Here is a 17453-nt window from a genome sequence, read left to right as displayed (position 1 = left end):
TTGTTACTCTTCCACGCAAAAGCTACTGAATAGATTTTGATGATACTTTACAATAATATTGCTTACATTTCAGAATAACAATTTATAAAGATTTAGTGTTAATAACCCAAAATACAAAGGCAAAAAAAAAATATATATATATATATATATATAACAGCCCTAACAGCATCCTGAAGGCATTAACAGACCGCTATGACTGTCGGTACTTAAACCATTGTACCATGGTTCACTTGCGGACTAAATAATAATAAAAATAATGGTTGGTTCGAAGTAAGTATCAGTTGAATGGAATATTTTAAATGTATTCAACTGATAATTATTTTTAATAAATGTATCTTTTTTATTTGATTCGTTTTGCTAATTTTAAGTATGTTTCAATGATACTATGTACACATAATTATGGACTTGTTGTTTTTGTCTGAAATAAAATAAATCATTCATTCATTCATAACGATAAGAGTCAAGTAAGAAAGAAAAAATGAAGAAAATTCAATAGGATCAATAATAAACTATAGTTCCTGAAGCGAAGCGAAGGCGGGTGACTAGTGTATAATACATATTAAAATATTATAACTATTATTACGTTTCATCCTGGAAATACTTGGACTATGTGAAAGAGAATATGAGTCGTCTATTATCAAAGGTGGCAATCTGTGCATTTGGACAAAAAATTTTTATTAATATGTCAATACAGATTGATTTGAATATAATCGTCTCCTTCAAAGAATACGGTTCAAAACCTGCATTAAATAAAGGTTAATACTTAACCTGTTATTTATCTAAGATGTCGTTCAGAAGAGTTTTGTGACTGCCAATGGAATACAAAGTCAATAATTCGTTTTTCTGATTTACCAATAATTGTCCAAAAGTCACATTGCCGGCTTTGATAATAGTCGACTCATATGCGAGAGAAGAATATGAGTGCAGACATGACGTATGATACTGTTATGCCGATAAGAGTAACGCCATCTATCACCGAATAGTCAAACGAATATCGAAGGATCTAGTAGCATCTAGAACGCTCGAGAAGTACAACGCCATCTAATGTCAGATAGCGGAAACAGAATACTCGAAATGTGTGGAATATTCTCGATAATTCTAGGGATGTGGCTATATCGGCTATAAAAGCATTGCAGGGATGGCACGCAGTTAGTTAGTAATCGCAATTACTCGAAGCGAAACAGCGAACGGATCACCTGAAGCGAAGCGGAAGAAGCGAATTGAGAACCCCAGCGCGTAACAATATGAAAACAAAAAGAAGACATGCAGCGCCGACCAGACATAGTGGGTACCGAGGCAAGAAGAACAAGGAACCACTTTTACGTTTCGTATTTATTACATCCGACGAGTATGAATACGATAAAGTATCCGATATATCGGATATAATAAATGAAGATAAAATGAATCGAAATAACGAATGTACAATATGAATGTATCACAGTTGTCTAGAGTAATAATTTTTGCGTCCATAAAACCATGAGCATATTAAGTTCTATTAAAAAAATTATATGCAATTAACACGCGGCCGATGTGAAAACTCCAAACTTACTCAAACTACACTCATTTTCTCGAAGGCTAAATAAAGCTTATAAATTAAAAGTGGTAGGACCTCTTGTGAGTCCGCGCGGGTGGGTACCACCACCCTTTCTGCCGTGAAGCAGTAATGCGTTTTGGTTTGAAGGGTAGGGCAGCCGTTGTAACTAAACTTGAGACCTTAGAACTCAAGGCGGGTGGCGCATTTACGTTGTGGATGTCAATGGTTTCCAGTAACCACTTAGCACCAGGTGGGCTGTGAGCTCCACCCATCTAAGCAATAAATAAAAAAACTTTGCGCCTATTTTAGTGTCGCTTCTCGAGAGTATTTTTCGTTTGATCGACTTTAAAATTCAGACTAATATTGAATAATTTTTTTCAGTTCACAACAGCCATAAAATTTTATAAGGGTCGATTCATTCTAGACATTTTTCAAATCCATTTAATAATTAAAATGAACTATGGCCTGAAAGGTAACAAAGCACATATGTTGAGTCCCGTGGGAACTACACCGTTTAATTACGCCAGTACTGCTATTTTTCATAATGTAAGGGAAACATTCCCACAATAAAAACTGCAATGAACTACAAATATTTGTATAAAAAATAGGCAAAGACAAAATTGGTAATAAAGCCATTTGTTTTTTGTTTAGTACCCATTGACATTAGTAGTTTGATTGTTAAAAAAAATGTATTATTCAATTTGTTTTTACTGATTTTATTATTGCCTTATTCGACTAGACGGCTGATCTAATGCCGAGTGAATCTATCGAATTCGTAATGTAAATGTATCGAGTCCTCGATACGAGTACGGATTAGACGGTAGTACTCAATAGCCAACCTTCGAGATTTACGTTACCATATGTCAAAACAATTTTCGTGCTCTCGATTCGTCTATCCACAACCTGCCTACAAAGAATATTGCGGTATTTGGGTCATGTTGCACGCAGGGACGCCAGCAATTTGGAACGCCTTGTGGTGACCGGTAAAATCGAGGGAAAAAGGCCTAGGGGTAGAAGTTCCAAACGATGGTCGGACCAAATAGCGGAGGAACTGAAAATATCTGTCTGTGACGCACTCCACCAAGCTACAGAACGGGATGAAAGGAGACAGCTAGCTGACGTTAGTCCTCAGTAATGAGGGACCGATAGAAGAGAGAGAGAGAGAGAGAGAGAGAGAGAGAGAGAGAGAGAGATTATGAAATAAGTTTCGAGAAAGTGACAATTCCATCGCGAAACGAAAGTGTGCTTGCTTACTTTCATTCGTGCTGCTGAAATTAATTCTTTTCACGGACGCTAGGGGCGCTGTTTAAATCCTATGCAATTTGCTTAGTGCGAGTGTTTTAACGTTCTCGATAGTGAAACCTTCTCTGGACTTCCACAAATAATTCAAGACCAAAATTAGCCAAATCGGTCCAGCCGTTCTCGAGTTTTAACGAACAGCAATTCATTTTTATATATACCTAGTCAGGTCATAAATTCTGTCACATGTTTAATGTAAAATAATTGAAACAAGTTTATTCATTATGTAACCATTCATATACCAAAATGAACTTAACAAAACATAGATTCTTATGACACTAAAGTTTATTCAAAATGACCTCCGTGATTTTGAATACAGGCCTTCAATCTGCGCGGCCAGTCGTCTATCGCAGCACGAACGAGGTCCATGTCAATATCGGCGGCTGCCTTAATCAAGGATGTCTTGAGTGACTCCAAATTGGGATGAAGCTTTGAGCACGCCTTTTCCTCCAAGTGTTGCCATATCTTGTAATCTAACGGATTCAAATCTGGACTGGAGGAGGGCCAGTCTTCGTGCCGGATGAAGTCGATTTCACGCGCCGCCAGCCAGTCTTGTGTGCTCTTCGCTCTATGAGCTGGCGCCGAATCTTGTTGGAATACCCAGTGCCTGTTATTGAACATGGTATGAGAAACAGGTTCCACAAGGTTCGTCAGGACTGTATTTTGACACACAACTGCATTCGTTTTTACACCTTTCTCACAAAAATGTACCTCTGTTAAGCCCTAATAAGAAACTCCCAACCATACCATGAACGAGGATGGAAAATGACCTCGTTGGACACGCGGAATACGGTTGCTCGCTTCTTCACTACTGTGTGCGTACACCTTATCATTTTGTTTGTTGTAGCTCTCTTCTACGGTAAAAATTTTTTCATCCGAAAAAAGAATTTCCCGATATTTTTTTCCCGCGTACCGCTTCAACAAAGCGCGGCATCTCTTCAGTCTCAGGTCCATTAGACGAGCATTCAAACAATGTCCTGTTTTTCTTCGATATGCCCGAAGCCTTAAGTCTTCATTTAACACCCTTTTCACCGTGGTTCGGCTTAACCCCATCTGAAGGGCCAACAGTTTCTGCTTACGTTTGGGATTTCTTTGAATTCGCGCCTTCACAGCTTTTATCACTGCTGGAGTCCTAACAGACCGAGGGCGACCACTTCTTGACCTGTCATCTACACTAGAGTCTTCATTGTATCGTTTGATGGTACGATAAACGAATCTTTTGGTTATATTCAAAATTTTCAGTATGTTAAAAATTTAAATTGGCGCGTAACCGCAACGATGCAACGCAATAACTGCAACACGGTCTTCTATAAGCGTCTACTCCATATTTAAAAATGAGTAAAATTCTAAAAGTATACATTTTTATTTTCATGAACAATTCGAAATTCGAATTCAATAAACTTTTTTGTGGCCAGCATTCTAAAAGAAAAGTTTTTACTGCGTGACAATACTTATGACCTGACTAGTTATATATTTAATTTATAGCTTAGCAAGCACTGGAAAGCGGGTGTTTTGAAATCGATAATCTCTGATGACATTAACGGTATTAACTCCGAGTTCTGGAGTATGTAAAACGCTCTGTGTGCTTAGTGCGAGTTTTTAACGTTCTCGATGTCGTAAAAGTTACCTGAAATTTGTATGCAGCTGGAACAGTGCCCCTAGCGGCAAACATACGCGAACGTTCCAACTCCATACAAATCTGAGTTAACTTTTACGCTATCGAGGACGTTAAAAAACTCGCACTAAACACACTGTTTTTTCTTGATAGCGATACGAATACTTTTTCGATAGACATTCGTGCTCGCCCCTCAGGAATGCCACGGCTACGCTTCTAAATACTCTAGCGCTCGGGAAACACCTAGGTGGGAATACGCTGAGGTGTCAGATGTTTTGCTCGAATTCCAGCCTATGGACGATTACTAGTAAACTAAAAAACAAACCGTTTATTAAGTAAAAATCGTTTCAATAACCTAAAATTTTCTGGTCAGAATCTAATGCGAACATAGGGAGATGAGCATATGGCGGTCGTCTCTCACGTGATCACTATTAGTCTCGTTAAGTTTTCATATATAGGTACTGCGTGCCATTAAAAAAAAACTTCTTTACATTATATTATTATTTGGCTTATGACTTTGCTGCGGGATCCAAGTCAAACTAGCTTTGGCTCGGGCAATTTAAGTCTCATATTTTATATAATATAGGAAATAGGAAGACTCAGTTAGAAGTAACAAGGAGATCAAAGCTGCATTTTCAGTGGGAGTCAGCGTGGTGACGTGATCACGGAAGCATAACCTAATTCTAATTTACTTTATATCAATTGTTTTGAGTGGGTAGCGACAAGGCGTAGCGGGTGGAGTGACTGATATTAGCATTTATTATTCGGAGTTCATTTGTCTTGAATCGTCATAAAAACCACCAAATCCCTCGTAACATAGGTCTTCAATAATGTTTTGTATTGATAATATTTTTAAGACCTATATAATAATATTGGTAATGCCATTCTGTTTACGAAAAATACTTCAGTCTGTTGTAAATAACGACTGGCAAGCAATTCCGCCCCTACTGTCGCCGTCTATCGAAAAACACTCCTTAATGGACGAAAATTCAAGACTTAGTAATGCGATTACTTTAATTGTTGACGAAATTTTTTGAGACCTTCCAATAAGAGGATTTGCGAAAAAACTCCGTTCAGAAGGTCGTATAGAAACTGTATATTAATACTAAAATTTAGATGAAAATTTTGAGTGTAAAAAAATATATTTTTTTGTACTCAGTTCAGAGACGGCTTCGGCATGAATTGTATTGCTATTGGCTTGTGTATTTCTGGATTATACGTAAGTCGATCGTGTAGACATCGTCGATCGAATAGTGTATTTGTGGTATTATGTTAGACCAATTGGTATTATGTTAGGTCAAAACTTGGCAAATCTATATATAGGTATATATAAAAATGAATTGCTGTTCGTTAGTCTCGCTAAAATTCGAGAACGGCTGGACCGATTTGGCTAGTTTTGGTCTTGAATTATTTATGGAAGTCCAGAGAAGGTTTAAAAGGTAGATAAATATGAAAATGCTCGGAATTAAATAAAAATAACAATTTTGTTTTGCCTTTGATGTGTCCCCCGTCAGACGGATTCCTTTTGTTTGTTTTAAGTTTATTTTATACAAAAGCTTAGGTCTTTTATTTATCGATTGAGGCACTACGAAGTCTGCCGGGTCAGCTAGTAAAAAATAAAAATCTTGTATTGAGTCATGATCAAACGTAAAAAATCTTAGTGCAAACAAAGCTACCCTGTTTTTTCTATTACAGTCTCGTTTATCAAACGTCAAATAATCTATAAATAATCTATATACGTGAAGCAAAAACTTACGAAAATTGCGCGGACGGAGGAGTATGAAATTTTCCACACTTATAGAGAATATAGAGAAGAAGTGCACAATGCTAATATTGCACAATGCAAATACATACCATGTATTTGACGCTTTGTTGAGTCTGCCCGTCTTGCTACGGCTGGGGTGGCGCATGTCGTCGGCAAAATTAGGAGATTGGGCCTCGACGTGGCGTTCAGTAAATCCGAGGCCATGTGGTTCCACAGGCCCCGGAGAGTGCCACCTGTCGATGCCCATATCGTGGTTGGAGGCGTCCGTATCGGGGTCGGGGTGCAGTTGAAGTACCTCGGCCTCATTCTGGACAGTCGTTGGACCTTCCGTGCTCACTTTCAGAACCTGGTCCCTCGTTTGTTGGGGGTGGCCGGCGCGTTAAGCCGGCTTCTGCCCAACGTCGGGGGGCCTGACCAGGTGACGCGCCGTCTCTATACGGGGGTGGTGCGACCAATGGCCCTATACGAGGCGCCCGTATGGTGCCAGTCCCTGGCCGTGGGGGTGGCGAAGCTGCTGCAACGACCGCAACGCACCATCGCGGTCAGGGTCATCCGTGGTTATCGCACCATCTCCTTTGAGGCGGCGTGTGTACTGGCTGGGACGCCGCCTTGGGTTCTGGAAGCGGAGGCGCTCGCCGCTGACTATAAGTGGCGGGCTGACCTTCGTGCCCGGGGCGTGGCGCGTCCCAGCCCCAGTGTGGTCAGAGCGCGGAGGGCCCAATCTCGGCGGTCCGTGCTGGAGTCATGGTCCAGACGGCTGGCTGATCCTTCGGCTGGTCGTAGGACCGTCGAGGCGATTCGCCCGGTCCTTGTGGATTGGGTGAATCGTGACAGAGGACGCCTCACTTTCCGGCTCACGCAGGTGCTCACTAGGCATGGTTGTTTCGGTGAGTTCCTGCACCGGATCACAGCCGAGCCGACGGCAGAGTGCCACCATTGTGGTTGCGACTTGGACACGGCAGAGCATACGCTCGTCGCCTGCCCCACATGGGAGGGGTGGCGCCGTGTCCTCGTCGCAAAAATAGGAACCGACTTGTCGTTGCCGAGTGTTGTGGCATCGATGCTCGGCGACGACGACTCGTGGAAGGCGATGCTCGACTTCTGCGAGTGCACCATCTCGCAGAAGGAGGCGGCGGGGCGCGTGAGACACGCACAATCCCGCCGCAGTCGAGCGGGGGCCAGGGAGGCGGATATTGCCCAAGCCCTGGCCCTCTAAGTGTTTCTGGTCCCCCTCACATGTCGGTCTGGGGACCGGCGAGGGGGGCCTAAGAAGACGACGTGCAAGCTGCTCTGCACGCGTTTTACGCAAGAGCATCCGGGTGATGGAAGGCCGGCTATCCTCGACCCACGCTGGTTCTGGCCCAGCGGGGTATTCCGTAGGGTAACCCACTCTAACCGGCGCCATCTAGGCGGGCTTCGGACAGTCTGCTGACCGAGAGGGCTGGTGGTCGTAGCGCCGACGACCGCCAGCCCGGCATCCCGAGGGGGAGGGTGATGGGAGAGATGTGCTCCGCACTAAACGCTTCACTTTCCCCCCTTTGCCTTGTCATGAGTTCTGTCTCATGCGAGGTTTGGACGTTGGTTGTTGAGCGACAGGAGGTTTTAGTCAGTTCGAGTCTGACATACCCCGCCCAGTATCCCCAGAAAAGGGCGGAAGTCCGGCGATTTCCACCTGACAAAAAAAAAAACAAAAAAAAAAAAAAAAAATACGCACACACGTATGCATACTATTTATTGTCAAACTTTTGTTCTTGATGTCTGTGGTTCAATTGAGAATAGGTTACATATTATTTGTCTGTATTAATATTTTTTTAAACTGTAGCCTTGGCGAAATTTGTGATTATAGAAGTATAAAATACAATCATAATAGTGTACAAACTTATTATACAATTCCTATTAATTATAGTCGAATTTCGACTACTGCGGGACCTCTAGTATTTTTAATGGTTAAAAAAGTATCACCAAGTTATGTTGATTTACAATGGCGGTATGTTTTCCTTTTTAAAAAAGATTCTTAACATATAAAGAACTCTTCAATATAATTCTTTCGTCACTGTTCTATTCAAGTATTAATACTTACCCGCAAAACCCGGAAAAGTTATGCGGCCCGATCACGCAAAGCAACCAACAATTATGCTAATTACTAATGTATTGAATATTTCAATATCTAATATATTATATAAAATTCTCGTGTCACAATGTTCGTTCCCATACTCCTCCGAAACCGCTTGACCGATTCTCGTGAAAATTTTTATGGATATTCAGTAAGCCTGAGAATCGGCTACTATCTATTTTTCATACCCTTAAGTGATTAGGGTTGTCCACCCCTAAAATTTTTTTTTTATTTGGTCTTTTTTTTTTGGTTATAATGAGTTTTTGTTATTTTTATTATATATTCCCTGATCGTCCACAGCACTACATACCTCTTTCACTCATTTACCACATCCTTACACACTTACAATAAGTTATTTTTTTTTTCTACACTAGAAATTCCCTAGAAATTTTATTTAAGACAAAACAATGTTTGCCGGGTCAGCTAGTATTATAAAAAAATATATGTATTATTTTTTCTGCATCGTCGAGTTCACTCACTATTAATTTCTGTTTGAAGTTCTTGTGTCTTCTTGTCTCATGTGAAGCTAAGCTTTGGACCCTAACAACATATGCCTCAAGCCTCAATACCATTTGAATCTTTCCAGTCCACATCGGAACATATTGTTTCATTATTAATGTTTTCTATAAAGACACTATGTAAACAGGGTGTCCCAAAACGCAAACGATAATCCGGTACTCGAAACCAGGGACATCTTGTATATAGTTAGCTAACAATAAATTTAGTTGAAAAATTGAAAACATGCTTTGTGATAGGTAATCCTGAAAAAATAGTAGGGTACAATGGTGGAATGATTGTATTGACATAAGTCTTGGAAATGTGTGATAGTTTTCATATAAATTCGGACATGTCTTACACACAAATATACATCCAAAAGACATATTCAGAAGAGGGATGAGATGCTGCGTCCAAAAACGAGCCAACCCATTCTTCTGACAAACTACTTAGAAGTGCAGAAAGCAAACTAGCTCTCTTAGTACAAACTATTGATCTAGATTTAAGTAAACATGATACATATATATCGACGCTTGAAAGGCAAATGTGACTGAGCGACAATGCGTGAACTTTACAGTAGACTAATTTAAAGTTGAAATACCTTTTGCGGTAGGCAGCGGCTTGGCTCTGCCCTTGGCATTGCTGAAGTCCATGGGCGACGGTAACCACTCACCATCAGGTGGGCCGTATGCTCGTCTGCCCACAAAGGCAATAAAAAAAAAACCTGAAAACAAAATTTATTTAAACGAATCTAGCTGTAGTAGAATCTAGATAGTAGCTGTAGGATTGAAATGATTTGAATAGACCTAGAAATAATTTTTTTTTGCGCATGGAATATGGTTATTGCCTATCATTTATGTACAAAGCAGTTATTGTCACGTAGTCACGTTTGCCTTTCAAGCGTCGATATTTATCTCATTTTCGAATGTCAAGAAAATGAGATAAATTTACCAGACATCAATTTATCTCATTTTCTTGACCTTTCAAGGAATAAAACTGCTTAAGGGTGTTGTATCGTCACTTCGAGTCGACAGGAGACTTGACACAAATAAAGCTGGATCTATATGTATCTTGGTTGTATATTGGATATTCCTTTTCAGTTACGGAGAGGTTAGGTTACAAAGGTCAACCTTTTCCATAAAAAGTGTAGGAATATTCGGTCACATCCGATGTATCTTTTTTTTATATTTTATTTTATTGCTTAGATGTGTGGACGAGCTCACAGCCCACCTGGTTTTAAGTGGTTACTGGAGCCCATAGACATCTACAACGTAAATGCGCCACACACATTGAGATATAAGTTCTAAGGTCTCAGTATAGTTACAACGGCTGCCCCACCCTTCAAACCGAAACGCATTACTGCTTCACGGCAGAAATAGGCGGGGTGGTGGTACCTACCCGTGCGGACTCACAAGAGGTCCTACCACCAGTATCTTCTGATATCTGTTGGCATTCCGTATATGAAATTCGAAAAAAATAGAGGATATTCGAACAAAATGGCACACATAAAGGACTGAATACCGCAACTTTTCATATAATGATATTTGCGACCAGTGACGCACAAAGAAATTACATAAAATACGTAGTGTCATAAATATCGGTTCATTGCCCGTCGTATTCCAGTACTAAGGTTTTCGTACAAACATGACAACGAAAACTTTATCTACAGCGCAAAAGTCAATAAACTCGCCTACGATATTAAGTTTAACATCATATGTTTTCTTTTAAACAAATATTAACTTTCGAGAGTTTTTTTTTTCTTTTTGGAACGAAGTTCCTTATCGCGCGTTGTGAAAGGGGGCTAGACGGAAAAAATTCTTACGAAAAGTTGTCACGACACTTTTTAGATCCGTCATTCTGACCAATCAACGTGTAGGCGCTTATCGCGTGACATTGCTCGTATCCGATTGGTCCGCGTAATGAGTACAGTTTCTCGAGATAGCGTTTCAATAATAGTAATTTAGTTCATAGTATTGTTTTTTTCTTCTTCATAACGCCGTAATTTATTATTATAACTTAAAAAAAATATTACAATTCCTTCACTAATTAATCGAAAGGAACTTCGTTCCATCCGGGTGTCCCTTGACACCTCTGAAGTTTTTTTTTTTAAACTATCACGCCACGTTAACTGGTCCCGTGATAAGTTCGTAAAGAACTTGTGTTACAGGTACCGGATAACGGATATAAATGTAAGATTTTTATTATACACATACATATATTTAATATACATCCATAACCCTGGAAAATACATTTATATTTATCATACAAATATCTTCCCTTGGCGGGATTCGAACCCGCGACCTCCTTGTGTAGTGACCATGTCACTTACCACTACACCAGACGGCCGTTTGAGGGATCTTTGTCGGTGTTTAATTTACTTATTTCCTATCTTTTTTATCCTTCACTTACCCATAATCATTAATCGATGCATTATATCTTACTTGTTCGTTTATATCTATTTTAGTCACACTAACATTAATTCCGACCACATTCACATCCTTAAGTTCATTATACACACCCACACACCAAAAAAACTCAAATTTATTTTTTTGGTATCATTTAAATTCACAGTTATTTCAAATAGTTCCGATGCTAATTCGCAGGTATGTTTATTCAATTGCTTACGACGAAGATCTCAGAAGTGTGCGAAATCGATTTCAATTTCCTACTGATTAATCGTAACCATGGTGACCAATGTATTCAATATATTTACTGGTGGTAGGACCTCTTGTGAGTCCGCACGGGTAGGTACCACCACCCCGCCTATTTCTGCCGTGAAGCAGTAATGAGTTTCGGTTTGAAGGGTGGGGCAGCCGTTGTAACTATACTGAGACCTTAGAACTTATATCTCAAAGTGGTTGGTGCATTTACGTTGTAGATGTCTATGGGCTCCAGTAACCACTTTACACCAGGTGGGCTGTGAGCTCGTCCACCCATCTAAGCAATAAAAAGTAAAATAAAAAAATATAAATGAGTTCATAATTTCAAACAGAACCTTTTAAATAGAACATGATTTTGTGGGGCAGTCATTGTACTGTAAAACTTAGCTACAAAATTCATATTTTATGTTGAGGCTTCATTTACGTTGTATCTGACTATGGGCTCCGGTAACCAATTAAAACAGTAAATAAACAAAATAACTGCGTGATTTAAACATCGGCATAACCGCATCGGTCGATACTTGTACACCATCTTATCTTTAATATCACTTTTTTAACGTAAAATTCCTCAAAAAAACAAGATTATTATTGAAAAAAAAAAGACTCTAACATCAACAAATTCTGTTATTATTGTTAGGGGACTCGAGTTCAATAGTTCACCAAAAACGCGTAGCGATTGCTACGGCTACGACGTGGTCGTTGACCTCTACGCGCCGTAGCACAATGCTACAATATTTTATCAACGCTGTGATTCCGGGGAGTGTTTTGCGAATATGTTCTCTCAGACGCAACGACATGATACAAATAAAGGTTGTGTATACAATTAACCAACTTTTAAAAGGGTAGATGTGTTTATCGAATTTGACTATTGAGAACAAACGACAGCGGTCTAAAGCACATCGCTTGAAGCTCGTTTGAAGTAAGTACAAAAAGTATACTTATATAGCCAAGAAGCAAAATTAAGAACTAAAATGATCTAATGTACCTAATCAGTCTATTAAATAGAAGTCTAATGGAATCGAATCACTCAGACATTCTTTTTAAAAAAAAATTATTGCACTCATCTAGGGTGGACGAGCTCACAGCCCACCAGCTAGTGTTAAATAGTTACTAGAGCCCATAGACATTTACAACGTAAATGCGCCACCCACCTCGAGATATAAGTTCTAAGGTCCAAATTTAGTTACAACGGCTGCCCCACCCTTCAAACCGAAACGCATTACTGCTTCACAGCAGAAATAGGCAGGGTGGTGATACCTACCCGTGCGGACTCACAAGAGGTCCTACCACCAGTAAAATATGCAAAATTTTTCTAATGAAATGCCTAATTAACAAATGTTTCATCAAATCACGATTGACGCTTCTTGTGTTTTTTTATTACTTAGATGGATGGACGAGCTCACGACCCAGCCGGTGTTAAGTGGCTACTGGAGCCCATATACGACGTAAATGCCGTCACCCACGTCGAGGCAAAAGTTTTAATTCTTATGGGATCGATGGAATCTAATAAATTTTCCATACGATTATCTGTATAAGGAGGTAACAAGAGGTTGGAGTCTGGAAAGCTTTTTGGGAAATTAAAAAACTCAGTATAGTAATGATCGTTTTCTTTTTGGCAATAAGCCACTTTCTGTACTTCTCCATAAATACTTTTAATAGAAGAATGTTTGTTTTTTAAATGGAAATAAATACACTGAGAGATCCGGACCAAAGTATTCCAGTTCATTTTGGCATCAACTCGGAAGCCTACGAAAGCGTTTTGTAGAAAAATAATTAGCTACGTTAAAATATTTCTTAGCCATGTTTCCTTCAATGTGGTTTAAAAACCCATTCGTCATTTATGGCCGTTAATTTAAGCATATTTATCGAAAGAATATGTTTTTTTGTTGTTGTTTAAGTTACTATTATAGGTTTAGTACATTAAAATAATTTCTCGTGTACACATTATGTTTCAACTCAGGTCACGTTTTTTACCTTGTTAACGGATATAAGATATATATATATATATTTTTTATTTATTGCTTATATGGGTGGACGAGCTCACAGCCCACCTGGCGTTAAGTGGTTACTGGAGCCCATAGACATCCACAACATAAGTGCTCTGAGGAATTGTTCGAGATAATACCGGCATCTCGTTTTTACCATCGCACCGCCCGCCACCGGAGTAGAGTTCATTCATACTACCTGGAGCCACTGCGGTCATCCACAGTGCGTTTCCAGAGGTCTTTTTTGCCACGTACCATCCGGCTATGGAATGAGCTCCCCTCCACGGTGTTTCCCGAGCGCTATGACATGTCCTCCTTCAAAAGAGGCTTGTGGAGAGTATTAAGCGGTAGGCAGCGGCTTGGCTCTGCCCCTGGCATTGCTGAAGTCCATGGGCGACGGTAACTACTCACCATCAGGTGGGCCGTATGCTCGTCTGCCTACACGGGCAATTAAAAAAAAACATAAATGCGCCACCCACATTGAGATATAAGTTCTAAGGTCTCAAGTAAGTTACAACGGCTGCCCCACCCTTCAAACCGGAACGCATTACTGCTTCACGGCAGAAATAGGCAGGGTGATGGTACCCACCCGTGCGGACTCACAAGAGGTCCTACCACCAGTAAACACACATTATGTTTCAACTCAGTTCAGGTTTTTGACATAGTAAACGGACATAAGATATATTAAATCCGCACAAAGTGATTTAAGAATTGGTGTGTGTAAAAAAATCTAATACAAAATTCAAATTACCGACCTGCTCCCGTTGTGCCCACAACCTTTTGAAACACATTAAAACGCCAGTGGAATGGGATGAAGGCCACAAATTTCTCGCATATTTCTAAGGCATATTCCGACCCTAATTCTTGTACGTTACAAAAATAATCCAGGCTACGTATGTTTACATACGTAGCATTCGTAGACACTTTTCGGTATCTTAATAAGTTTTAATAAGTTTCCATTGACCTAACAGCCCAAGGACCATTCCTTTGAGAAAGCATCTATGTATTATTGATTCAAAATTGCGATCAATAATAAGATCTGACGCGAGACTGGACGGGCTATGTCATGTTCCTGTCATTGTCTGGTGACTTAGCATCCAGCAGCACTAAAAGTTAGACCAGGTGGATTCAGATAAATAAATATTACATAAATAATAAAGACGGCGGGATGGATGTAATATGCTCTGCGTCAACCCTGTCCCACCGTCTCAATAGCCCCGACTGGGCTCCGGCCCGATCCGAGGTAGGGCGCCGGCTGTGAGCGGCAGTTTGTGTTGAGGTTTAACTCCCACGTATCCCATCTGCCGGGCCGGTGGGGATCCGGTGATTTTCTCCTGCACAAAAAAAGGTGCATTAAGATTAGGACTGTTAGGTTGCGACTGGATGAAGTGCGGCAGGCGTGTACCATTGGCCACTCAAGGAGGCTATGTGACGATAGCCTCCTAGCATTAGTCCCACGATTGCGTTCCGATGCCGTCTTCATAAACTTACTGTGTCCTCTCTCCTCCTTCTTCAAACGAGGCTTGTGGAGAGCAGTTTACGGTAGACACCAGGTTGCCTTTGCCCCTGGTATCGCTGACGTCTACGGACGACGGTAATCACTCACCATCAGGTGGGGCAAATGCTCGTCTGTCTACAAGGTCAATAAAAACAAAGAATGTATTTTAGATTTACAACGAGTTCGCGGTTTCCGATTTCGAGAATATCACTGGTTTTCAAATTTTAATATTAACTACAATTCCAAACAACGATTAATAAACTCAGATTCTGCTGGCTCATGCAACTAACGGCCCTGTTGCCGTCTTATTTATTACTTAAGCGTGAAGTTACAAGGTTGTGGAGAGGACTACTGTAAATCATTCCAACGACCTGTTGGATGCGAGGGCTAGTAAATATGTATGGAACAGGTTTTAGAAGCGCTGTCTTCTAATTGCCTTGAAACAAACTGGCTTTTTTATTTATTGCATAGATGTGTGTACGAGCTCACAGCCTGCTTAGTGTTAAGTGGTTACCGGAGCCCATAGACATCTACAACGTAAATGCCACCACTCACCTTGGGATATGAGTTGGAAGGTCTTAAGTATAGCTCCAATCAAGCGAATATCGGTGTACATTGGTATTACAATGTCGACACGTTGAAATATGAGATTGAATCATTAAAGCCTCTTTAATGACTGCTCTATCCTGATATGCCCAAGCGTATTTTCACACCATTAAATCACTTAAAGTTCAGGTCATTTCCTCATTGAAGAGACAATATACAAATTCGTTACTGATTATGAATGTGTGGAGATATACGACGGAGGGAAAGACCTTCCACCGAGCGGGGTGATATTGCTCCGTAGACCGACGGTCCTAATATGGTTGTTCGGAACTTGTATATATGCAAGCTTATCTTGATAATGTCGTAAGCGAGATTCAGACATCTGTCAAATATCTTGCGTTGTATGATGGCTACCCGACACAAATGTAAAATTGGGAAGGTCACCGAACCGGTATTGGTGCGCAATTTAATGATTTAAATTACATTTCCTTGATAGGGCGTATTGTAAGTCCGCACGGGTAGGTGCCAGTGCTTTTTTTGGGCCGGGGGCCGGACCTTCTACGGTTTCCTCGGATAGAAGGCGCGCGTGGTATGTGGGTCTGGACGGTCCGCAGATGTGAACGAACTATGGCCCACTTGGTGATAAATGACTACTGGAGCCCATAGTGGACTTATCTTGATGTCATAGGCGAGATTCAGTCATCAATGAGACATCTTGTGTTCTATGATGGCTATTGCCACAATATCATTAGGTCATGCCGCCACCTCCCTTAAGAGTTGAAGTCTGTATCTCAATTGTATCAGTGATTATGCATATTACAACTTTTCAGGGGTATATTTTATAACACGATATTGTTACGCGCTGGGGTTCGGGATAAATAAAATTCTACCGAAGTATAAATTCCAACTGTATTTAACACTTAATGAACACTTTAAAATTCTCAATTCGCTTCTTCCGCTTCACTTCAGTTGATCCGTTCGTTGTTTCGCTTCGAGTAGTTCCGATTACTGACTTCGTGTCATCTCTGCAACGCTTTTATAGTCGATAGGACATCCCCAGATTTATCGAGAACATTCTGAGCAAGTCGAGTAGCTTCGATGTGTGTTTCGGCTAACTGACAATAGATGGCATTGTACTTCTCGAGCGTTCTCGACGTTACTAGTTTATTTGATATTCGTTTCGGCTCTTCGGCGATAGATGGCGTTACTCTTACCGGCGTAACGATATTACCCTTTATGTATGTGTTTACTAGGTATTTCATTAGGAAAAATTAACTGCCTACCGGACTAGAACATTGGTACGTTCGTATCCTTCGATACGAATATAACAGGCGCCTTGTTCTTTGGGCTACGACCGCTTCGAATAACTTAAAGTTGTCATATTATTGATATTATTTCTATTTTTTCACAGTTTATTCTTCAATGGAGTGCGGATTAGCTGTGAAGTATTGACAGGAGGTTGAAATCGTCAATTCAAAATGGCGGAAGCTGAGGGCGGGGCGAGCGAGCAAGATGACGTTTCCTTCTTACGAACGGTCAGTAATATTCAATTACCAATTGTTTTAAACTAAAAAGTACTCATAGCATATTAAATCGCTTTGAGAAAAATACATTTATTTATCCAGTAAATTAAATAAAAATCTTAACAACGGATTCATGGATTGAGCGTGTCTCTTGACATTTATCTCTTTCTACTAGTACAAGGGTCGCCAAATAGCGGACCGCGGTTAGCATCCGGAACGTCGACCCATTTTGTGCGCTCAAACAAAAAAAACAACTTGCACTAAGGAGTTCGGGAAGCTTCCATGAAGAGTTTTGGATAAAATTTGTCTGTGTGGTAATAAATATCCAGAACTACGAAAATTTGTTCTAGCTCCAGCTCTAGCTTAGAAGCTACTGACTTTATTTGAGTCAACTTAAATTTGTGAAGCAGCATTTCCAAA

The 17453-nt window shown here is 40.3% G+C and overlaps 1 protein-coding gene across 50 annotated transcripts in view; it reads left to right on the top strand.

Moving 5' to 3' along the window:
- RyR (Ryanodine receptor) overlaps nt 1–17453 on the top strand; it is a 167339-nt gene that overhangs the window by 25835 nt on the left and 124051 nt on the right. For all 50 annotated transcript variants that reach the window (XM_089738141.1, XM_089738147.1, XM_089738146.1 and 47 more), the window contains exon 2: nt 16922–17045. In XM_089738141.1, coding sequence (XP_089594267.1) covers nt 16989–17045 — 57 coding nt within the window. In that variant the 5' untranslated portion in view covers nt 16922–16988. The remainder of the gene's footprint in view (nt 1–16921; nt 17046–17453) is intronic.

The sequence above is a fragment of the Bombyx mandarina genome, chromosome 24, assembly GCF_030267445.1.
Source record: "Bombyx mandarina strain Sakado chromosome 24, ASM3026744v2".
In the NCBI taxonomy this organism is placed as follows: Eukaryota; Metazoa; Arthropoda; class Insecta; order Lepidoptera; family Bombycidae; genus Bombyx; species Bombyx mandarina.
Note: the sequence above shows the minus strand (reverse complement) of the source record. Positions and strands in the feature narration are given on the sequence as shown.